The sequence below is a fragment of the Cuculus canorus genome, chromosome 8 (assembly GCF_017976375.1).
Source record: "Cuculus canorus isolate bCucCan1 chromosome 8, bCucCan1.pri, whole genome shotgun sequence".
In the NCBI taxonomy this organism is placed as follows: Eukaryota; Metazoa; Chordata; class Aves; order Cuculiformes; family Cuculidae; genus Cuculus; species Cuculus canorus.
Window position 1 is genome coordinate 10,939,252 of NC_071408.1, and position 25,486 is coordinate 10,964,737.

Consider the following 25,486-nt stretch of genomic DNA (forward strand, 5'->3'; position numbering starts at 1 on the left):
AGAAGTCTGTTACAATTACCTCTCAGACTTTGTCATTTTGCAATAAAACCAAAAAGAAAAACTATTGAAAAGTTTTGATAACTATTAAGTATAGCATACAAAATGAAGTTGTATTTAAACATTTGAAATATATTTCAAACTACACTTTTCTGCAGCAATGCATTCAATAAACCCCTAGGGCCAGTAATTCCACTGATGTAAATCAATGTAGCTTCACTGGCACCAGTACAGCCATGCCAGTTTACACCAGTTTGGGATCTGTCTGTTCCAACCTGACCATGGCTCTGCTGTTGCATTTCATTTTTTTCCAATCCACTTGGCAAATATATACACATAAATGTATGTATGTATGTATGTATTTTTTCCTCCTTAAACATTGCCATGATTGGCCATGTGCAGATGGTCAGCAAGGGGCAGAGAGGGAAGCAGGGATTAGGGCACTGTGTGGAAGATTCAGTCATGTACAATTTTCTTCAACAAAACTGCTTCTTGGAAATCCCTAAAGATTTTGCAGAGGAAAGATTGCAGAATCCACCCCAAATGGTTTCCGAGGGGTGCTGTATTTACACACACCAGCCGCAGTACAGCAGGGAGCTGGGCAGGGACGTCCTGTTGGCCCTCCACTTTGCCTCAGCTTGCACGTGGAAAGATCATTTGCAGGAGGAAAACTGCTACAGGTATCTGCAGCTTTTGTATTCTTGCTTGTCACTGCCCAAGAGGCTGTTGGCTGAGATGTGCTCTTTTGTTCACTGAGACACAGACACGTTTCCCTCTGGCCACCAAGCAGCTCTCTGGTAACGGCTGCCTTCATTAGCGATTCTCCAGAGCCGCCCTGGGTGCAGCTAAGAGATGAATGGGCCCTGTTTTCAGTTGCTGTAGCCCTGCCTTCTCCTTGTGCTAATCAAATTAAGTTAATAGCATAATCTTATTCTTTTTTTTTTTTAACTTGGAATCTGTCTTTTTTAACTTGCAGTACTTTTCATTGCCTTAGATAAGTCTCTCTATAAAAGCCTAGAGAAGTTTAGGATAAACTTTTCAAAGAACGCTTTGAAAGTAAGACTTAAACTCCAGGTGACTTGGTTGCTTTCTAACTTTTATTCAGGGTGCATAACCTCCAGCAAACTACAGTTTTCCAGAATTTATGGCTTGCTAATAAGAGCACAAAGAAGATTTCAAAACTGGATGAGTGGAATCCACCAGTTTAGCCTGACTTTTTTGTCAGCCTGAAAAGCAGCCTTTCCGGGACAAGTAACTAGAAAATAATGAAGGTGTGCTACTACTAACCTCTTGCACTTTCTTACCTGTTGACATTAAGCTCCAGAGATATAAAGGGTCATGCCATTTCATCATCAAGTGAACAGGATTGTTTATGAACAGGTTTTCAGCAACCACTTAAATTATGAATGGCAACGGTATTCCCTTACCTGTTCTGCAGCTTGGCCCTGTGTATGGCCGGTAGCAGTCACAGTGGTAGCTCAGCCACAGGTTGGTACAGCGTCCCCTGTTCTGACAGGGGTGGGTTTCACACCAGTCCTTTTTAGTACATCCTGTCCTGACATTGAAAGATGATTCAGGTGTTACATTCTCTGGGGTAATAACATTCGAGTCTATTTCAATGTCCTGAAGACAGCCTACAAATGAAGGTGCAAAATGTACATCATAGATGTTAGGTAGAGAGTTGCTGCTAATGTTCCCCACTGGTAAGCCACCCAAAAATGTGCTCTGATATGCAAGCATCACATGATCGTTATCTATCATAACAGACGTTTTATTCAGACATGATTCTACACAAGAGCTGTCAAGCAAATTAAGAGAAACAGCTCTTGCCAAGGTTACCTCCACTGAATGCCACTCTCCATCACTGACATTATGTGAAATAAGCAAAAGAGCCTGTGGCTGGTTATTGACTTGCACAGATAAGTGTAAGTAGCCATTCAGTAACCCCAGCTTAGCAAATGTATTTTTCTCCCCTCGGTGAAATAGAAAAGTTGTAGGTTGCACAGTCTGAAACCTCAGTTTTATATTATAGAAAAATTCCTTTTTAGACGTCAGGGGATTCTTCAACAAAAAGAAACTGTTTCCTTGAAAAGAAAACGTGGTTGTGGTTTCACAGTGTATTCCAGTATATCCTGGTGAACATATGCAGCTGAATCCATGTTGGCCGTTTTTCAAATGTGGGATACATATTCCATTGTTTTGGCATTGCTGATCAGTACAGCCATGGAGAACTTCTGTACAGTTCCAGCCACCATAATAAATTCCTTCTTGGTCTGCAGGTGGGCAATGGCAAGTGTAACTCCCAGGAAAATTCTCACAGATTCCTCCATTTTGGCAAGGATTTGTGAAACATTCGTTGATGTCTTCATCACAGTGAGTACCTGAAGAAAAAGCAAAGAATTAGCTATACTGGATTTGATAGCTGGATCCCAAAATAATGTTTTTAATAACATATGTTTTATTAGATTAATTTTAATTATAGGAGAATACTTGATAAATAGATTGTCTCACAAGTCTAAAATATGTTAAATATAAAAATACCACTCATACGTCATGGTTTTCTTATGGAAAGTATTATATAAACACCTTAGAGATAATTGCATTTTGGAAAAAAGAACCATACAAATGGACAGTTGTGATATGGATTATGCAATGAAATTAAGATAAACATCACCTCCAAAGAACGCAATCAAGTAATTGTTTCCCACCTGTTCTGTGGTAGAAATCTAGAATGCTTTGAGAGGAACTGAATGACATATGAAAAGCCAAGAATATTCGTATTTGTAATGCAGTATGTTGATGAGCTGGAGTATAGTCTGCTGATCTTTCCTTCTCTTTCGCATCCATTCAAAGACTAGAAGATTTACAAACTAGTATTCTTTGTCCCATATGAAATATATTGGAGCAATAATCTTCAAGTGAGAGCCACAGGACTTATAAGTACTATACAATATATTGGGACAGACTGACAAGTAGGTGAACATCCCTGCAACGAGTAGGTAGAGCGAGCTGGCTATCTGAAGAATGAAATTCATAAAGTGAGCAGGGAACTGCACAATGTGATAATAAGCAAAGTGAAGAAGAACTTAAACCTACATCCTACCAGTGGTCTGGGCAAGATGCAGTGAGATGCCGCGAGATGCACCCTGTCCACAGTGAGTGGGCAGCTGACATATTTCATGGTTAGGTGCATACTGCAGTTGACACAATCTCTCAAAGTCTCCTTCTAAATAAATCGTCCAGCATACAGCTGGATAAACACATAATGCGGTGGTGAACTGATAGGTTGGGCTGAAAGGGACATAGTGGATGAGGTTATATTGGGCTGCTGACCAGTCACTAGCGGGGTTCCGGAGGGATTCATCTTAGGACCAGTACTCTTTAATATCTTCATAAATTACCTGGATGCAGGACTCAAAGGTTTACTAACCAAGTTCACTGATGACACGAAAACTGTGGGGAGCTGTTGACACTCTTGAGGGCAAAGAGGCCTTGCAAGGGATCTAGATAAACTGGATAGCTAGGAAATCACCAACCACGTGAAGTCTAACAAGGGCATGTGCCAGGTTTTGGACCTTGGACACAGCAACCCCGGATATACATACAGACTGGCAAGCAAGATGTTGGAAAGCAGCCCTCGGGAAAGGGATCTGGGAGTTCTGATTGATGGCAAGTTGATCAGGAGCCAACAGTGCACCCTGGCAGGTAAGAGGGCCAACCATGTCCTTCAGTGCATCAAGCACAGCATTGCTGGCCAAAGGAGGTGATTATTCCACTCCATTCGGCACTGTTGCAGCCCCACCTGAAGTATTGTGTGCAGTTTTGGTGCTGCAATATAAAAAGGATATCAAGCTACTGGGGAGTGTCCAGAGGAGGGCCACAAAGTTGGTGAAGGGTCTAGAGGGGAAGTTGTATAAAGAGTGGCTGAAGTCCCCTGGTCTGTTCAGCCTGGAGAAGAGGAGACTGAGAGGGGACCTCATAGCAGTTTACTGCTTCCTCGCAAGAAAAGGAGGAAGAGCTGATCTCTTCTCCCTGGTGATCAATGACAGGACCTGAGAGAATGGCAGGAAGATGTGTCAGGGTAGGTTTAGGTTGGATGTTAGGAAAAGGTTCTTCACTTGGAAGGTGGCAGAGCACTGGAGCACCCCAGGGAAGCAGTCATGGTGCCAAACCTAACAATACTTAAGAAGCATTTAAACAATGCCCTCAGACACATGATGTAAATTTTGGAAGTGTCCTATGCAGGGATAGGAATTGGACTCGATGATCCTTGTGGGTCCCTTCCAACTCAGGTCATTCTGCGATTTTGCCATTCTGTTATTCACAAACAAACAACTTTTCTCAGTTCTTCCAAAACCAAGGCAGCAGTAACTTCTGGTCCCTCAGCCACGCTCTCACACTGTGAGGAGAGTTCACTTGGGATGTGAGGATGTGAAAGAAGCTGTTGAAGGGGTTTGAACCTGTATAACCCAGTAGAATATTCCTGGCACTGTGTATCTACAGTGGAAGTTACTTTACCTTTCCTATATACAAAATATAAAGCAAGGAAAGATGAAAAGAATATTTTCACAAACATCTCAGAGCTTGGTGATGAGAGTGCTTCCATAGAGGAAGGCCTATACAGACTCATATTTCCTCTTCTTCCATATAATGCTTGGCTTCTGATATATAGGATAAAAGGAGAGAGCATCATCTCAACTTCACTGTAATTTGATAGATGTGACCTTAGTATGCCTACTGGATCAGATTTCACAAAGAGAAAGAAATCTGTTCCTCTTGTAAAACTAATCTGTTTATCCCTCTGCACTGTTGTTCATCTAAAAATGGTAATTATAGTAACTTGTCCCTTGAGCAATCAAGTGACTGATATGTATGCAATGGTATCAGGGAAAATCTGTTTCTTATCACCCTTGAAAGCAGTCAAAATATCCAAATACGCTTTTTGAAAACTCATGTTAGGTGCAACTCCTAATATTTCCACTTCCCTTCATAGTTATTCTAGAGAAAAATAAGAAATACTCTGCAGTTAGTTTACAAACTAGTATTATCAGCACAAAGTAGTTATTAAACATATTTTTGCCTGTCCCCACAGCAAAACTGATGCCTGTACATTAGATAAGGAGCTATGCTGGGACTCACAGAGCTGCAGCTAGGTACTCAGCACCACACCTAGTTTTACATATAAATTTGGATCAAGCTTTATTTTTACAGCAAAACACAGCCATTTTTCATAGAAATTACAGAGCAGCATTCAGCCACAATGAAATGTTTCAAATACCAGTAGATAAATGTAGCTATCCAGGCTAATTCCTTGCCTGTCCACTTTATTCAACCACAGTTGTAACTAGACCCATCTCAGAGAGTGGTAAGCTACGGGAGAGCCAGAAGGGAACTGAGAATTGATTGAGGTTTGTTTGAAAGAATAGCTAAAGTGAAGTGGTCATAGCAAATATATAAAAGGTGCACTTTGCAGTGATCCTCCAGACTCACCCATCTTCAGATTATCAAATAGAAGCTTCAGATTAACAAATGCAGCTAGTGCTGTCTCTCTTGTCTGGCGATGGGATTTTACAGCAGCAGCCTCTCTCTGTTTTCCAGCCCGGCTCATATTTATTCCAACGTGAGATGTCTATGTCTACCTTAATGTGTAGTGGCATCTGGCAGAAACATGACTCATTGGGAGTGACTTCCTCTAAGTGAAGTGCACTTCCCAAACAATTACTGACTAGGGGCCAGACCAATGTCTACTTTGCCCAGTTTGTGGCAATTTCTGTGTTAGCAACTTGCCCTGCTTTTGCAATTCTAGTATATGAAAAGTGAAGTTACCGTGGGCTGTTTCCTGTTTTGGACAATGTTTTAGTACATCTTCTGCCTGATGTTGCTCCTTTCCCTCATTTGACATTGAGAACAATTTGTCCACAGGTCTTGTATACAACTCAGTCTTCATCTGACAGCTGTAGAAATGCAGATCTCTCTGGGGTTTTGTGTCAGAGGTAAAAATTAGCACAGCCTTGAAGCAGTAGGATCAGGGATGTACTAAGCCTTGTCATAGGGCTTCAGAGTGGTCGGAGCACACTTAAGGATTTGAAGACTGGAAGTCCCTATGAAACTTTTCATAGAAGAAATCAGCACAGTGAATAGCTAGAAACATGGTTGCTGCATGTTCAGTAATGTGTGATGACTCTGTGTGTGTTAGTTTATTATCCCACAGCATCTGTGAGGCATAACCTCTGAGTCACATACCATCTGAGTCACACCTTGCAACAGCAACTTGTCCCCGGAAAGGATGAAATAGATGCATAAACAGAACCCAACTTTACAATAACGTCTAGTGTCTGTGCTGTTTTTTCCTTGATCAGATCAGGTGTAAAATAACTGAAATTATTTCATGACCATACCAAATTTCTTTGGAAATCATATATGTTTCTAATTCTAAGTTTAGATAACATGTTTGATAACAAAAGCATCAATGTCTAAGAAAGAAATAAAATTAATTTTATGAAGTACATGTATTATTGTTAGAGTATTCCTTGCCTAAAGAAAATGAAAAATTTCAGTTAATAAATGCAAAGTGACTACCACAAAGCCACTTAAATATGTGCAATTTCATAAGCAGTTCAGTGTCTGGAAATAATAGCCATTTTTATGTTACAAAATAATTATTTTGTGGGTTTGTGTGTCTGTGTATATATACACAGAGACATACATACATCTACATGTCTACTGTTTCATAGTACGATTAGCACAAACATAAATGTAGGTCACAACAGAAGACAAGAAAGTATGCCATTTTTCATATTAAGAATAAATAAATCATCTATTCTTACAAGCAGTGTTGATATTGCTTGTTATCTGCCACTTGCTATACAAGCGAAGACCACTGTCACTCAAGATAAAAGCACTCTAGATAAAAGGATTAGTCAATATTTTTAGAACTATATAAGCAGTTCAAATGGCTCAGGTTGGAAGAGAAGTTAAGCATCAAATGATGTAGGACATACCAAAAGTAAGTGAAAGGAGAACTACTATTTTCTTTTCAGTGGTTATATGCATTAGCTTAGCTAAACATATCCGTGTTTATAAATGAAATAGTAAAGTAAAATAATTCAGCATTTTCTGTACTAGATATATTACACACCTATGAAAAGATTCACATAATGTAACTATTTTAATCACATTTTTATAAAAAATGATAACTTTTTTCTTCCTGTGAAGTTTTATTCTTAACAGAGATGAAACAGCTCCTTTAACTCTGCTTGATAACAACACTAATATTTGGCTCCTTTTTTCACTTACACATCATTACTATAGAGTACCTATTTTCTAACTGTTAACTTCTTAATTAAACTATCTGTTTCAGATTCAGCAGTAAAAGCTTCCTGCAGAAGCAGGATGACAAAAGCAATTATTCAAGCATAATACTGCTGAACACCACTAATTTTCATTTTGATTAAGCAAATATGAAAGTATTGTCCAAGTTATGCCTTTGATTCACACCTTTGGTCAGAAATCTGTTTAGAGCCTTCTGCATTCCGAGTTCCTTGACACTATATAAATATCAAGCAAGGACAAGCGAGCAGCCTGGATAAATTCTACATTCAATACAATCTAAATGCACATATAATTTCACAAAAAGAAAATATTTACCTGTAAACATTGTCATTAAAATGATGTAAAATTGTATCCTAGTTGCAATCATCTTTTTCTGGAGGAAAAAGATTGTTTAGCACTTAAGCAGCCCACAAATTAAGTTTCTGTAAAATTCAAAACAGTTCTTAGCATAAAGGTTCCTTTCCAGGATTAGCTTGCTCCACTTCTGTACCTGCTGGTGTAGTCTGATGGTGTATTTTGCTCAAGCCAGATCAACAAGGCTTAAAGTAAGACTCATTAAACCTCTTACGCAATAGATATGTATTCTACTTAAGTTCTTTTTCAGCATGTTGTGTGCAAGTGTGCTCACATTAAATTTTGATTGTGTTTCACAGAAAGGCATATTCTTAGGATCTGTTCAAAATCATCTTGACACTTTTTGCTTTTTTTTAAGGTGTTACTTTTAAGACTATATTTTCTTTAATTTTCAAAAGGTTTAACGCACAGATCAACTCTTTCACAGTCACTGTCATTCAGAGAAACTGTATATCTCAATAAACAGATAAAAGAGACCTAAATTGTATCTCCTTTCTTTATTTTATAAAATATTTTTGTTGCATTGAGTCTTACTCAACTACTTACTGGAAATTTCTGTCTAAATTTTTGAGTGCGCTAAAGACAGGAAAAATAATTGCTAAAACACTTTCTATTTTTCAGCTCTCAAATAAGACATTTTGATTTGGACCTAATTTAATGAAAGCAAAAGAGAGTTCAGGAGACTGAATTACTTATTTTTGTGATAATTTAAGCAGCAGACTTTTTTTTCTTTTCATTATCTTTTATCTACATGGTGAATTGATTAAAATATTGCTTGCTATAGCAGTATTTCTTTGTGTAAGTAGGCAAATAATTATAAAGCAAGAGAGTTTGTCCCTGGGCTGGTATTTATACCATCCAAACAGCAAATGGCAAACTGTGGATTCAGATCTTTATCTTGGCAGGTTCCCATTTTAAAACTTCAACAATGGATCCTGAAGTCTCTCTCAGCCTCTCCACAAGACAATACTTATTTTCAACAAATGTGTTTTTCAATTCCTTCTTTTCCCTCAACTCATTCAGTCATTAATTAAGACATTCTTGACCTTGTGTCAAATTTGTTTCTAAGTTCACCAAAAGACTCTTATGCAAGATACAATTTTGGATTAATTTATTTTACAGCTCACAACTGCGTTTCTGCTCAGAAAACTGCTTTCCCTTCTAGCCTTTAATATAGGCATTGAGTGATTTTTTCTATAATAAGTTCAAATACTGAGGGGTAAGAATGTAATCCAGACTCTTTGACAGGTAAGTAAGAAACATTTAAACAAAATAGGTTCACGTTCCTAAGCTAGTATACATGTATTTTATGTCTTATCAGATGTCTTCTGCTACAGCTTTAAATGCATTGTTAAAATAACAAGAAAAAGTTGGAGGTTCTTATAATTGTCAGTCCTTTTGCACTGTGACTCTGACAAATGTTCTGAGGTAAGATTATGAACATACACACTGTTAGCAAGTTGGGACGGGCATATACTACTATAGCTTAGTGAAAACACAGCGATGACACTCTGAGACAGAGAAACTTCATACCAGGATACTTAGCAAATTGCCTGAAGCCACGTCAGCACCGTTAGTGCTTGTTTTGAACAAACCTGTCAAAAACAAGTGGGTTACAGAAGGTGGTAGTTACTCTAATTACAGTAAGGTTTTGATATTGTCTTCATTAACATTTTCATATACAAATGAAGGAGAAAAATCTACATGAAACCACTATAAAGTGGATATAAAACTTGCATAATCTTGCCCAGAAAGTAATTGTCAGAGGTTCCCTGTCAAATTGGGAGGCTCTACTGAGTACGGTTTGGGATTTTCCTGTGTTTGCTGTGGTTGGTGTTTTCATAAAAGATGTGACTGATGCTATAGAAAGTATGCTTATTAAGTTGCCTGACAAAGCAGGGTTAAGTGAAAAGTTTCAGCGTGTTGAAGACAAAATTAGCTATATAAGTGAAACTAAGAAATTGGAGAAATGGTCTGACAAATACTGGATTACATTCTGGAAGGACTCATTCAGTTTCTATAATCTCAGCAGAGAAAATCAGCAATCAGGTGGAAAATTAATTGCAGTTTACAAAGCCTTCATCACACCTTAGCAGAAATACAAAGTCCACTTTTAGTTCTGTATGGAAGGAAGATTTGGATCATTTGGGAAGAATTCAGAGAAATGCAATGATACTAATCACAGGTCTAGAGAATATGGCTTGTGGGAAGAGACTGAAAAAGGGCTTTTCAGTCAAAAGACAAGCTGAGGGGAAATAGGATATGGTAAAAGTCTTACAGTAATAAAAAGAGTTCCCGGAGACCATAGCAAACAAATGAAGAAGTCATGGGTTTGACTTGCACCAAGGAAGACCTAAGTCACACTTTAGGAAAACATTTCTGATGATAATAAGGCAACAAAGGCTTGGCACAAAATATCCACTGGGAGCCATAAGGTCTATTCTATATCCTTAAAAATAGGTTAGAGACAAAAGCACAGTGTGACACAAGTCAGCTGATTCTAGCTTAGGCACATAGATAGCCTAAAATGTACCTGCATGTCTGTCTCTTCCAATTCTACTTCCTCCATGTTTCTGTGACTTCCTTGAATAAAATAATTCACAGCAACTAATCTGTGTATGTGTCAAACTATACATGAATATATATGTACCTATGCATACTTCGGTATAAAATGCAAGTAGGATTAAATCTTGGAGAAAGTAAAATTGTAGCATACAGTGTAGAATATGCTCAATGGAAGATGGAAACAAAGAGTTTGTGAGAATGTTTCCTCCATCTATATTTTACAGTTTCGGAAATCTCAGGCCAAAACAACTTTTTTTCAACAGATTCATTGATCCTGAGGCCAGCGGAAAGATAATGCTGAGCACAAAGTCTTCAGGGCTTCAGGTCTTAGCAAACAATCATGGAAATTCTAACTTTGCCACATCTGTGCTGATAATTGCAAAGAGATAATTACTCTTTGCTGGAAGGAGGAAATGCACATTCATGAGTGAGTAAGCGCAAGGAAATAAATTGACCATCTTTATGTCATTGTAATTAAAATTCAGGCTTCTGGGTATAAATCAGTTGTCATGGAGGTCAAGAAGGAGGCTTTACTCTTATGTACATCAGTGTAGAGCAAGTGAGGGGTATTTAAATGGATTTTTTCCCCTATTTTTCTTCGGTAAAGAACTGGCTTATGTTGGATATTGAACTTAATGTGACCAATGATCTGATCTATCATGGCAAGTTTTGTTGCTGCCTTAGCAGGAAAAGCATATGTAAAATGAAGAACAGAATAGAGTGCAGAGCTGGAGCACATGGAAAACTAGATACTTTAAAATAGTAGGATAATGTGTTTGCAAACAGTGAGCTATTTTGCACATGATACCTTTCACACAGAACTCTAATTTTGTAAAGTTGTAAAACCTTGCTAGTTTTTCTTTTATTGCAGACAAATTCACTGTTCTGCTGGGTTTCCCCTTGCCCTTTGAAATGTACACAGAAAGTTAATACTAGCTAGGAAAAAATATTAAAATAGAAATAGAGTTTGGCTTAATCATTAAATATGTCACTCTACCTGAGGAATATGGAATTCATAACGTGCTACATTCAGAATGGCATGCTGTAACTCAATCTTTTTAAATGTTGCTGGTCTGAAGCTTCACAGACCAGTTTGAACTTTCAGTAAAAATAGATCTTTTAAACTAGTAAAACCCCCCAATCCCTTAATCTCTTCCAATCATTAAACATTTTCTGAGAGCAAAAGTACTTGGAAATATTTTTCCACTTTTTTCACATGTTTTGTCACACCTAAAAGTTTTCATTTAAAAAAAAAAAAAAAAGAAAATCACATACATGCTGTAGGTGATTAGTTGTTTAGTGAGTTCTGGTGTGTTTATTTTATTTTATAAATATTGGAAACAGCCAACTGACTTAAGCACTGGCTTCAGCTTCCGGATAGATCAGCCTTTTTCATGAGCCTGGTCTGCAGACGGTTTAGGCAAAGTTGTGTGAGCAGCACAGCCAGAGGTCAGACGCATATAGCTTGTGAATGGCAAGGGGCCATGTCCTAGAAGGGCAGCATGGCAAAACTGTTGCTTGTAGCCTACACCTTCATCCCATATTTCGATTAACAAAGCCAGCCATGTGGATCCAATTGTAGGATTAGGGGCTGAATCTGGAGTAAAGAAAAACTTGGTGAAGAAATATGTCCCTGCATGGCACTCATTTTCCTTTCATTTCTCTGCTTCTAGAGTCACCTTTATATATATAGTAAAAGCTGTTGCATCTGACTGATGGAGGTAAGAAAAAAATCAAACAGTGGCAGCCCAGTTTTCCCAGGCTGCATCCTTCTTGAGTGGGTTTCCTGGCTGCGCTAAGGTGTATGTAGCTATGGCCACACTGTTGATATGAGCTAGGAAGGGTCGATGAGAGGAGGGAGAGCACAATCATGACAGGTCAAAGTGGGGAAAGGTGATTTACGAAGGACACAATTAAGAAAGAATAGAAAATAGTAAGAAATCGGAGATTAAACAGATCAAAAAATAGATAAAAATGTGAACGGGAACTCGGTGCAAAGCAAAAAAAAAAAAACCACAGGAATCAATGATGCCCCAAAGATACTTGTGTAGCATTTGAGACACTATTCTTGTTGGACACAGAGGCATTGATGGGTAGTAAGAGGAGCATGTATGTGTATGACCACTAACCTATATTGTAAATGTGAGGGATGCATAGAGAGGCTGCAGGTCAGACATAAGGTCTACACAGAGGTCTGAGCTAAAATTGAGAGTGGAGAAAGGAGCCTACAGGGGCAATGCCAAAGACAAGAGACAAAAAAAAATTAGAAAACAAAAAACGGGTATAGATTTGTTTTGTAATTAAATAAGGATAGTCATGTGTGCTGGAGCAGAGAAGTTGATCCACAAAATGTAGAGAATTAAGACAAAATCACAGGAAAATTTAGAGTGAAAGGGACCTTTGAAGGTTGTCACGTGGTGCAATTCTCCACTCAACATTTCAGAGTATATGATCACTTTATACTTGATTTAGGACCAGATATTTGGATGCCAAAGGAAGATATGTGGTTTTCTGTTTCCAGTATGTTTTTCATGTGTTATTTAATTTGTAAAAAGAGTATATATAATTCAGGAATTTTTCATGTTTTACCTTTTAGAAAACTGTGGTAAGACTGTCAAATTCAAAGCATTGATTTGCATTTTTTGTAGATTTATGAGCTTATACATACAGATGATGTGTGTGCATTTTTGAACTGAAATATATCCAGAGGGATCTTAAAACAACCAATACCTTTGAGTTGTTTAATTAGATCATACAAGGTCATGTTTCATTGACTTGAAAAACTGTTTGGAGCACATGATTCACTTCGGAAGTGGAAAACAAATTAATTTGCAGTCCTACCAACACTTAAGGGCTTTCAAAGAGTGTTTGCTGTTGATGAACATATCCGTGGAGAAATGTATGCTGTGTCTAGTTGCCCCTAAAAGAGATTTTCTACTTTGTCTCTTGTTGGCTGCTTCCTGTTTCATTTAATTAAGATAGGCAAGCACAGCCACTGTGCTGCCTAGTGTGAAACAGCTTCTGGCCTGCAAATGGTGCTTTGAAAAATTTCAGCCATTTGCAAGATTTTCTCATTTTGTTAAAACCAATGTGAGTCTCTGCAAGACACAAAAGTGACTGTATTCACATAACTTCATTGTTAATTCATATTGAAACAAACTGAAAAAGCCAATAGGCTAGAAAATCATAGTTTTAATAGGACCTATAGAGCTTAACTGAGAATGCAGACCTGAGAATAGAAAAATATAAAATATGAGTGTGTGAACATTCATAGCATGTTTATGCTGAGTGTGTTATCTGCGCTGTGCATTACCATGAATACGATCTTTATTAATGCTGCATATAACTACACTTCTCTATTCCTACAGTATATATTGCTAGATAATTCATTATCACTTTAAATACAGAAAAACAAGTCTTTTACCTTGAACTATCCGCTTCTACAATTTTTTTATAAGGCACTTACTGTACCTGATGTATATTTTCTTTCCTGTGTAAATAGCTGTGACTTCCCATAAAGCAGATGTAGATGCAGAAGACCTCAGACTTTGGACTGTGATCTTTCAGTCCAGTTCTTTATGAACGAAAAGGGCGGAATATCATACCTCTCTTCGCTTCAGCAGTGGTATTCGTTTCTCCCATTCCCTGCAATGTTAGTTCCTTTGCAGTGTGAAAACGCATCTAAATGATAGCTTTGTTTATCCAAGGTTTCATATGCTTAATGCATCTTGAAGCTAGGAAGTATGAGACCGAACTAGCTTCACTTTCGTTAAGGCACATAACAGTCCCAATGGCAATGGGAAGCATAGACTTCAGATGAGATTGTGCTTGCCAAGGACTGCTGGCTATCTTACTGTGGAATTTCTTGAGTCATACAATGGCTGTGTGATTTACTTAGATTAAATCTAGCTTTTGCATGTCTTTATGAGCTACAGTTAACTGCTGTAGCTGTGCAGACGTTCATTGTACAGCATTTAAATAATTTTCCTTATTTATTACTATAGGTAGTGATTTACCATGATGATCTGACCTCACAAACAGGTCTAATAACAGATTCTGAACCCTCTCTGTTAAGAAAAACTAGTGCCCATAGGACAATGACTACAGTCATAACTGTACATACATTCTCTGTAACAGCATAATGTTCTTAACACAGAGACTTGAAGAAATACAGCGGTGGGAAAGCAACCGGAATCGGAATCACTGAATCTATTTCTAGCAGTTAATTATCAGCATAAATTAGCTGTCTATACCAGGCTTTTTTTCTTCTGTCTCAGATTGTTTATTAAAAGTGCAAAGTTCATTGTCAGCCAGGGAAAGAGCATGTTTTCCCTAATCCAGTTCTTCCTACACAATCAGCAGAAATCCTTTTCTAATTAAAATATTTTTTTTTAAAGGGATCAGCATACCAGCTGATTAGTAAAAGTCTAGCTTAATTTCTTTGAAATTCTCTCAGCATCTGAAAAAGTCAGTCCAGGTACCTAAACAGAAGCAGGTCGTGCCTCACTGTAGTTACCTCAGAGTTTACTTCAAACAGTGCAAATGAGCAGACATAAAAATACTAGGCTTGTTTCTCCCATTAGCAAACATTGGATAATTAAGAGCTAGATGCTACAGGGAACAATTCATGTAAGAGCTTTTATGTAGTATACCACATAAAATTAATTTTGATGTTCACTTTATCAGCTTATTTTTTATTACTCAGTATCCAAACATACTGTTTATGTCCTTGAGAAGACCTTAGACCTGGGACTAACCAGTGATAATTAATTCCCAGCAAACTATAAAATTCCTGAGTCCAATCCAACAAAGGCACTGAAGTGAATTTTTTATTTATTAACAATTAAAATTGTAATTGTATATATGTATTGACACGTGTATACAAAATTGTGAAGAGTTCTTTACACACCAGACAGTTCTCCTGACATTCAGAGGGACCTCAACAGGCTGGAGAAATAGGCAGTCTCCAGGAATGTGATGAAGTTCTGCAAAGGGATTTGCAAAGCTCTGTACCTGGAGACAAATAACTCCATCCACCAGTACATGCTGGGGCCAGCTAGCTGGAAAGCAGCTTTGCCATGCTGGTGAACAATTTGGACATGAGCATGCCCTTCCAGCAGAGGGCCAACGGCCTCCTGGGCTTGATTAGGAAGCATGTTGCCAGCACGTCGAGGGAGGTGACTTCACCTCTACTCACCTCTCACTGGTGAGACCACGTCAATTCCATGTCTGCGCTTCCCTTGCAGAAGAAAGGAGTGAGTGTACTGCAGTGAGTCCAGCAAAGGGCTATGAATGTGATTAAGGGATTCAAAAATCTGTCATGAGGAGAGGACTGAGAGAGGTGTGGTGGCTCAGAAGTTGAAATGAAAGTTAAAGGCAGGACACAGCATTTCAAAGAAAAAATACCATATTTAAACTTCTCCTCAATTCACCTGTTCCTTCCACTTGAAGAACTATATGTTGCCTGCTGTTGCAAACACGATTGCTTTCATGCATGCAATTCTTCTTATGACCTGATCGCGTAAGTGTGAGGCTAAGCTGCATAGATAACCTACTTTTAAATTTAAAATGCTGTATGTTATTAAATAATCCTTTTTAACAGGTATAGGTGGAAAATCTGAGACATACTTGCACTGTAAAAGTTAAGAATATTTGGATTCTCTACTATGTTCCTTCTGTATATAGGCCTGACAGTGTTAGTTCAGGAAGATTTAGAAGATCATATGCACATGATAACCCTGAAGATTTCCACCATCGTTGTGATTTTCCTTCCAACTCTTTATTTTTTTTTTTTAAGAGCATAATGACCTATGACAACTAAGCTTTATTCTCTGTGGAGTCTGACATTGCTTTTATCTAATTGATCAGACAGTTTGTGATACATCAGTAGAAGACACTTTCTTCCCCATGTCAAGCTAGGGTACCTCTTCAATATTTCCCATCTGTGCTGACCTTTGTGATCAAGAGGTCATGTCCTGAAGTCAAACCCAGCATTGAAACACTCACTTCCACCACAGGCCAAACTATTAATGTAACCCATTTAATTTACATCAAGTTGGAACTTGACATTCAATTTCTCAGTTCAGAAGCAATTATTTTTAGAGGAACATGCCAACAATATTGCTTGGCTTAGAATACTAAGAGTTCAAAAGGGTAAAAAACATTTCACACCATAAATAAAGAATTGATTATTCTTGAAAACCAAGTTTGTAATTAATACTGACATTTCTGAGCCTAGATGAGGTGCCTTTTATGCTTTAGAAACTGATGTCATTTATGCCACTGGCATTACGGGAACCTTATGTAAGGGTCTGAAATAGCCCTTTCCTAGTATTTTAGGTATCAAGAGGAAAACACTAATATTTTGCACAATGTTTGAAGCAAGTATATTTTTTGCCAAGCGAGGGTGCAAAATTCATTGTGGGCACTTAGTCTTTAGCAGGACAGGAATTCCACTGCCTTCTTTCAGACAAATAGCTCCATCAGGAGGACCGCTGGCATAATCCAATACTTTGGGATGGAAAATTACGTTTTTCTTTTTGTGCTAAAGCCAAGCCTCCAAGATGCTAACAGATTTTAACTAGGAATAGCCTTGATCTGGGTCATCAAACTACTCTTCTGTACTTGAAACTCTAGTGCTTGTTTTTTCCACAACTCTTACAGCCCTGAGTGGACTTTGTATGACTGCCTGAAGACCAATATCCCTGAACACCACATGGAAGATGTTGCTAATGAAACTGTGTAGTGCAATAGCTAAAAATTGATGTTAACAATTTGAACTAGTAAACAGTGTTCATCACATAGTCTTTGAAAAATAGCACCTTCCAGATCAGGCCGTAATGACTGTGTTGAAATATCAGCTAAAACTAGATTTTGCTAATGTGTAGCAGATGCTACAATATATAGGCAGTATTTCACGCTCCTCTACCGGCTAATAGGTACAGAAGGAGTACAGAGAACTAAGTTTTCTAAAAGCTCTTGGATCTCTCAGAGCTCTGCTGGTACCAAAATGCTGATACTAGTTCAAACAAATTGCATATTTTCACATATTAGCACAGCTTATTATTTTTTTTGTTGAGGGTGATACAAATAGCAGTTTACCAAGTAAAGACCTTTACCAAGGGCAAACATGAATGCCATCTGACTGCTGTGGGTTATTTGGGGCTGTTTATATGTGAGAAATGGTATTTCAAAGGCATGTAAAAAACCTGTGAGAGTGAAAACAAAGTAGCTAAGCTATACAAAAAAGAAAAAAACAGCCTCTACAAGAATAAAGTGATGAGTGGCGTTATACCATTTATACTTGATGCCATAGCAAGATAACAGCAGCCTGCATGCTTTAATCTTAAATAAGTTTACTCATGCATCCTGACTTTTTATCTGAATATAGGCCAGTATTGCTTTCATAACAAATACATATAGGTTTGACGTGCAAACATCACACATTTCCCACTGTCAGAAGCCATGCAATTAAAATAATTAGTAATGAAGACCAACATAAACTCCGTTTATTAACAAGCATATGCATGGCATGCTGCAAACCTTGCAGAAAGAAACAAAGACAAATCTTTCATTTTCATCACAAACAACCCAGCCAGAGAACCATGCACTTCAAAACAGAAAAGATTAACATTGTGGCCCTTTTTAATTAGTGATCAAATAAAGGCTTTCTATAAGCAGAACAATAGAGTGCTCTGAAGCAGGTATTGTGTATGTGTTCACATATATATGCATATATATGTATATTAGTGCATATGTGTGTGTGTGTACACACATTTATACATATCTGCGTACATTTCAGAATTACTATCCATGTGCTATATCTGACTGAACTCCTCCAGCTTCTCCACTGTCACTCCTGACTTCTTCCTTTATGGGGGGGAAAGAGCCGTAATGCCTTTTAAATGTTTGGTTGTATAATTTACTGTATTCCAATAAACTAGACTTTGACGGAGTTCACAATGGTGAGATTATTAAGGCTATTTTTAAATCATCTGTTGAGTAAAACATTGAACTATTAAATCAGGTAATTTTGTTTATTGCTTGACATTTGACCTTCAATATTCCATAAATTAGAAAGTACTGAGGAAGTAAAATATTAGTCCCATAGCACAGATCTTCTCTTTACTGCCTACATGTTAAGCACTTTCTCCAGATTAGTGAAAACTGTATGATGTGTGGATTTAAAGGAAGTTCATTTATGTTTGGCTAAAATTCATGCATTTTCTTGACTCTGCAATTTGACTGTAGTTTGACCAGGTTGATGCAGGCTTATACAATACAATGCTAAATATATTAAAAGGGCTACGTTGTAAAGTAGCTCCTGAGATGGGCCATCAAATTCTTAAGAAGACAAGGAAAATTCTGCTAGCAGTTTAGTATGTACAATAGCTTTGATTTCACCAGAGTTTGTGCATGGTTATCACTAAGACCACCCTTTAAACTCTGCTTTCATTAGTGGTTGTCTCTGCCATTGGACATATGTGTTTATGCAAGAAACACTCCTCCTTAGGAGGCACATAAGATTATCTGTAATGCCAGGATATGCTAAATATGTAGAACTGGCACTAGGATGGATATCAGGAGATACACAGTAATTTCTGTTTATATCAGGGAAATGAAGATTACTGTTTTTTCAGCAATAGGAAGAGTAGGGCAAAACGAGTCCTGCACTCAGCTCCAGACTGCAGAGTGTGTTGCTGGGCTGGGGCAAAGCATGCAAGAAAGAAATGACAAGGAGAATGTTCAATAGAGAACTGAGCAGGTTCATAAGGTCAGAGAAGAGATGGCAAAACTGGATTGTAGGAGGCCATAAATATCTGAGGTATGCCAATTAAAAAGGCTAGGAAAGGTTTATTTACAGTATTAAGAATGAAATCACAAAACGAAGTAGGCAGAGCTTCAGAATGAAAAATTCTTAATGGATATTTAGACAAGTTTTAACAAGTAGTCAATTGTATGATGAAATAACCCATCAGGAAGAGTGTCAGAAAAATAATAGGTGCTTGAAAAGCATTATTCCTGCTATCAAATAAAATACAGTTGTCACTGTTTCTTTTCCCCCTTTAAGCCCTTTCTGCCAGGCACTGGACTTGGAGATTCCTTAAATCTAAGGACATTACCTGTCTCTGTGTTGCAGTACTTGCAAGCTTATGCGTGAAAAGCCATTCATCCCCTCCTCCTTCCCTTCAAGGAAAAAAGTTTCTCATGCTAAAAATCATTTATGTGCAACACTGTTTAACAAAGAGAGATGTGCCAGATTCAAAATATCCACTGCTTGCAGGCTCTGTCAATCATGTCAGACTAGATTATACAACTTAACATATCAGCATAATGAGATAAAAGAGATCATAGTAATGTTGGGTCAGTTGTGAAATTTTAAAGCTTAAAACTCTATACATATAATATTGGCAGATGCTTCCTAGTGTTTTAATTTCATATATTTCTCACTGAAAAAAATCCCACCAAAACAGTTGAACAATTGTGCATTCTTTTGGTGCTGAATAATGCAGAAGTGATGGCTGTGACCTCTTCACTTTTCCAGTGCAACCTCCAGTGAAGAGGAGAGATATTTCTCATGTAATACATATTTCTCATGAAAAAATATACATAGGTATATCAGGGCCCTAAATATAATTCTCAGAGTTGCAAACAAATTGTCAGGTCTAGGGGGTAATTCTGTAAAGTGTTGTCATGAAAAGTTCAGGTGCTCCTTTCTTAATTATCATAGTACAGCTTTTCCAGAATTTTAACAGATATCATTATTTGCTAGTGAAAACACTCCTCTGTCAAAAAGTTCCCTTGTACAATAGGAACAATAAAGACAAGCTGAAATTTTTAATAAAACTGAATTTTATTTCATTAAAAGGGGTCCTCTGCATAGTTAGCGTCCATGCTAGGTTCAAATTTCGTACCTAGGATCAGAAACTATTTCAGTCTCTGCTTGGAGCACGTTAAATATAGTTAGGGGATCTGATAGTGGTGTACAAATGCATCCTCCACTGGCTAGAGTTGTGAGTTGTGGAGTTGTATCGTGAGATGCCATTTTTCATACAGTAATGTCATACCTTACAATAATATTTGGACCATAGCCTCTTTTTCTGTTTTTCTGAACTGGGCATAATGCTTATGTACTTCACAGTAATAATATATGACTGAATTTGCTTGTAGTCATGAAATGTTCAGATTTTAGTGAGTCAAAATCCACGCTGAATTAAATACAGACAGATGGTATCAATACCAGAGAGGTATATGCTGCTGTATTCTAAAGTGTTTCCCACTAAATTAGAATTCTTTAACCAGTGATAAACACTGGGTAACCATTACAACAAGAGTTAGTGCATTTAAACAACTGCTCTTGCAATCCACTGCCATGCAGGTGGGGAAATTATCATAAGATGAACTTTTGAAAAAAAAAAAGGTTATTAGGCTTTCACAAAGTATCTCAAGATCCGGGCTGTTAAGGGAAGAGCTGTGAGGAATAACACAAGTCAGTCCTGGCTGCTGTGGTGATTTATATAGCTGAAGAATGTAAAATTTACATTTTCTTGCACTAAATGGTGTTTATTACAGTTGTTGAAGAGGAGCACTACTGCAGTAGCAATTAAGTAGAAATGTCCATTAGTTCTGTAAGGAAAACTGATAAAGGAATGTCAAATCCACAAAGTCCTTCAGGTATAGTCTAACTTCTGTGCCACTATCAGGGTTTTGAGGTATGCATCCTTCACATGGCCATTGTGTTACAGAGTGTGCAAAATGTGAGTTCAGCCTTGGTTGTCCTTCTTGCAGACTATCCTGAGCAAGACTAATTAGCCCAGCCTAAAAATGAGTTTGGTCTGGGAGCTAAGCATATCTGAAGTGACTAGAGCTTATTACAAAAGAAAGCAGTTTGATCAACACTGAAGAAAGAAACAAGCAAGAAACAGAATGCATTCTCAGAGTCTGAAACCATTTGCAAAGCTGTCTTTCCCTGGAGCAGTCCACAGGCCAGGGCTGAAGGACCACAGTGATTCAAAGAGAAAACCTGACCCATTCCAAAAATTAAGAAAAAAGAGGAGAAGGAAGAACTCCATGACAAAAGTAGAGGAGAAGGGGAAAAATGAGAAGGAACCAATTCTGATGAAAATGCGAACAACTCCTTACCAGAATGCTACCAACTGAAGAAATGCTAAATAGTATTAGAGGATAGAATGATTGAAAGTCTGTTGAAATGTTCTTTCAGGATCAGAGGTGGTAGTAGAGATGGAAAAACTATTTTAAAGTGTTAATTGTCTTTTTTTGTGTAGGGTTTTTACAGGAAGCAAGTGCCTGCCGGGTCCTGAGGGCATCCTGTGTTGGTACAGCGGTTGCCTATACTGGTCTTGTAATGCCAGCGCTGCTAGTGACTGGCTGGGAGCAGTGAGAGAAGGTCCTCCTTCTTCCCTCGTCTGATTTTGGACACAGAAATATATGGCGGTCATAGAGTCTAGAGCAGAGATAGGCAAAATTGTAGAAATATCTCCAGAAGAGCAGTAACTTCTGTCCCATGCTCAGAAATAACAACACTTTCCATGTTTTGCAGCACAACTGCCCAGCATCACAAAGCTGATTTTGTAAGGGAACAATTCACTGCAGTCTGACAGTGTAAAACTGATCCTGTACTGATTGTGAATTGAATTTAGGTGGAAAAGATCTGTGTTTGCATCCCCATTACAGCCCCTCTGCAGTTCCAGAGTGGTAAGAAGTCTATAATTCATCAACACCTAATTCTGTTTTTCAGTGTTTCACATGTGTAAAATTTCTCTTTAAACCACCTGACCTTGAATGGATGTTTTGTAGTAGCAGCATTTTCCTTCTTGAACCTTTGTTTGCACAGGAATAATAATCAGCTAACTACCTCCAGACCTGTTAATTTTGAATTTGCATGTGCCCTTGAAGCCCTCTTAAATTAAAAAATTGTCTTTTCGTATCTCCACCTTTTTTATCTTCATTCTTTCCTTGAACAGTTTTGTCTTATTCTAAGGTCTCAGAATCAAGAGAAAATAACCTTCTAAACTGTGATGACAGGCCATGAAATAAAGTGAATTAGCCTGGTGTCATGGAGGAATGAATAACCATCATTGTGTGAACAGCTGAAGGATGGATGAAGAAATAAAGGGGAAAAAAAATCAGTTTGGGGACAAGATGAGAACTCTGGTATTCATCTGCTTGATTTCATTTGTGTAAGACTACATCCCTTTATATACCTAAGAAAGATGGCAGCTCTGTAATCATTGATGGTTAAGAAGGAGATTTACAAAGTAAAGAAACCAAAAATATACATATGTATTATATTTTAAGCTTCCCAAGTTTGCGATAATGTGCCTTCTATCCTACCCACTACCCAAATAATATTTATGTCTATATGATGCTGTCACAGGCCAGGGAGAGAAGCATGGCAGGCAGAGACATAGTCTATCCTGTTGTCTGCTGAGTGGTCTGCCTAGAGCAGCATCTAAAGGTGTGCAGGGAAACAGAAGCCTGATGCCCTGTGTACTTCTGTGTTTCTTTCTCTCTGGCTTAAATGCAAAATAAAATCCAAATAATTCAGTTTTTAAGCACTGATCCCATGACGTTCACAGTTTGGTATCTGAGTTGTGGTGTTCTTTAGTTAGTTGAGTGCTCAGTGCTCTCCTGTACTGGCCATTTATCTGCCTCATCTTCTGGCTCCAGGAGACAGTTTCTTTCCCCTATGCATATGCCAGGAATTCAATGCGCATACGACACCAGTCTAGTTGTATTACTTTCTCTTGCAGTAGTCCAACAGACTGGGAAAAGGGCCAAAGAGATTTAAAAGGGAAAAACAGTAAACAAGACAGATAAATGAAAAGGCCAAAAAGCATTTAGGAATTCACGATGCCAAAGCAAGCAGCAGCGCTGCTGGCACAACTGGCACATAGCTGATAACAAGACACCAGAAGTGGTAAGGTCCTCAGCAGCCAGCACTTGTCTGCATGTCAGCAGGCAGCAGGCACCCTGCCTACAAAAGGCTCTGCTCCTCTTATGCTTATTCTGCTGAAATGAAAATGGACGGTCTCCATCCCTGCTAGCAACACTGTCTGATCCACCTGGCGACCACAGGCAGCACCGCTTTCAAGGCACAGTGAGCCTTGCGCACTCACCCCTCCTCAGGCTCTGTTCAATGCTGGGATGTGTCACTTGATAGACCTTGCAAGTTTAAAGGCTCTCTAATTTTGACATGGTGTTAAGTTTATTACAACCTTGTGAAATGAGTCACTATCAAATCCATAGCTCTGACCTCCTCCTTTCCCACACATTTTCATGAGGAAAGTGAAAAGTTTAACCTTTCAAATAAGCCTTTTTAAAAAATGTGCAGTGCCAGAGCAATACAATATATCCAAGATATGAAAAGACACAGTTCCAAGCCAACTATTGCCTTTAGCTAGCTGCAACAAATCACAAGCCCTTTAAAAGAAAGCCCAATCTATTAGAAGTGCTGCTGTGCTAGGGGGCCAGCAGATCAATGTAATATAAAAAATCTAGGGCTTGCTACTGGAGAACTATTGAGACCTCTTGAAATCTGAGAATCCCAAACCCTGTGATTTAAAAGGGAGCTGGAGAAGTTTTAACCCTTTGTAGAACCTGAGCAGGAATTTTCTATCTTGGATCCAGGACATGGCATATATTCAACGACCTTGAAGAGTTCCTAGCTGGAGCAAAGTCTACAGACTGGGAATTTTTTATTTTTAAGAATAAAATCATGTAAATAATGTTGGTTATAGATTTGTTTCTTCCCAAACTTTAGTAGGACTACTGACCTTTTTTCAAGTCACCTGAATGATCACAATCTATAACAAGATACTGCCAGAAAATATTTATTCCTTCCTTCAAACGGGGTAGGGAAATATACTATTCTGACAGAGGTGCCTTTATCTCCTACCCTTGGGGCTAAAAATTGTAGTCCAAAAGGCAGGTAGTCTCAGTTTTTTACTTGAATTACAGTAATTTGTTTGAGATCTTATCCAATTTTGAAGATGCCATTACATGCTTGTTACAAAATTTGCAACCATCCTCAAATTATTTCCATTGATTTCAATGACTTTTGGATCAGGCCCTCACAATGTAGGGTATGCAGATCACTGTTTCTTCATATTATCCTGAAGCGTGAAGTATGATTATAACATTCTGCAAGTGCTTTACTGAGGAAAGAGGTATAATGAAATATAGCATCTGATTTATTAAAGAAAATCTTTGCCCTGTTTCCATAGGAATCTGAGTTTTGTACCTAAAGCACATACAACTATTCAGGTGTTAAAGCTGGAACAATATAGCCACAGAAATGTAGGGCTGTGGCTGTCAGTGAGATGCACTCATTTCCAGATGACTGTTAGTTCATATACATTAGATAAGCACCTATAGACTGAGCGAGTGATCAGAGATTCATCTGCTACCTTGAATCATACTGCTGCTATCAACTCCAATCCTAAATATCCCTTAACTTCCACGAAAACATGTCATTTATTTATTATGAATTTGGTTATGAATGGAGAAACTACTTACCACCATCAGAAGTGAAAAAGAGTTTAAGCCCTGCTGAAAAGCAAAGGCAGGGAAGGAGCTGACAAGAGTAGTGAGATTAACCTTCTTTTGCCATTATTTTGCAGCATGTTAATGAATGACATTTCAGCCGCCTGAGCACACTGTTTGGTAGGGATAGCTACTTTGCTTTTTTTGTAATGAAAGTTACATATAGTATCCAACTGGTATGCGGATAGCTAAACCTACCGAAAGTTTTAAAACATTTAATATAATTTGCATATGAAGTAAGCAGAAATTTCAGGGTCTTCAAGACACTTCTCTCAGTTGTGCTTTGTAGAGTCCTACTTTGTGATTTAGGAGCTTACCTATTGAAAAAAAATATTTAAGTTTAATCTATTTCAATAGATTCTGACAATCTTTTTTTTTTTTTTTTCCACACTGATTAGGATCTGCCAGTACATGGATCCAGTGACTCACTGGGGAGTAAAAAAGTCTTCCATGAGACTGAAACCAGCAAAATCACAACTCAAATCAGGCAAACAAGCCAGGTAAAGGTAATTGATATGGAAGTGAGAGGATAAAGGATGATGACTAAACAAAAAAGCACCTTCTGGGTTGTCTGACAGAGTATGAGAGTTTTTAAATTAGGGAAAGAGGGGAGGAAAAGAAATCTGAGAATTGGATGTCACTGGAAGAAAGCAAAGAGAAAGAACACGTATGT

General features: G+C 38.0%; 1 protein-coding gene across 5 annotated transcripts in view; it reads right to left on the bottom strand.

The window, feature by feature from the left end:
- The window catches only part of CRB1 (crumbs cell polarity complex component 1), a 114,559-nt gene that overhangs the window by 40,584 nt on the left and 48,489 nt on the right, over positions 1 to 25,486 (bottom strand). For all 5 annotated transcript variants that reach the window (XM_054073271.1, XM_054073268.1, XM_054073267.1 and 2 more), the window contains one exon: positions 1,425 to 2,378. In XM_054073271.1, the coding sequence (XP_053929246.1) occupies positions 1,425 to 2,378 (954 nt within the window). The remainder of the gene's footprint in view (positions 1 to 1,424; positions 2,379 to 25,486) is intronic.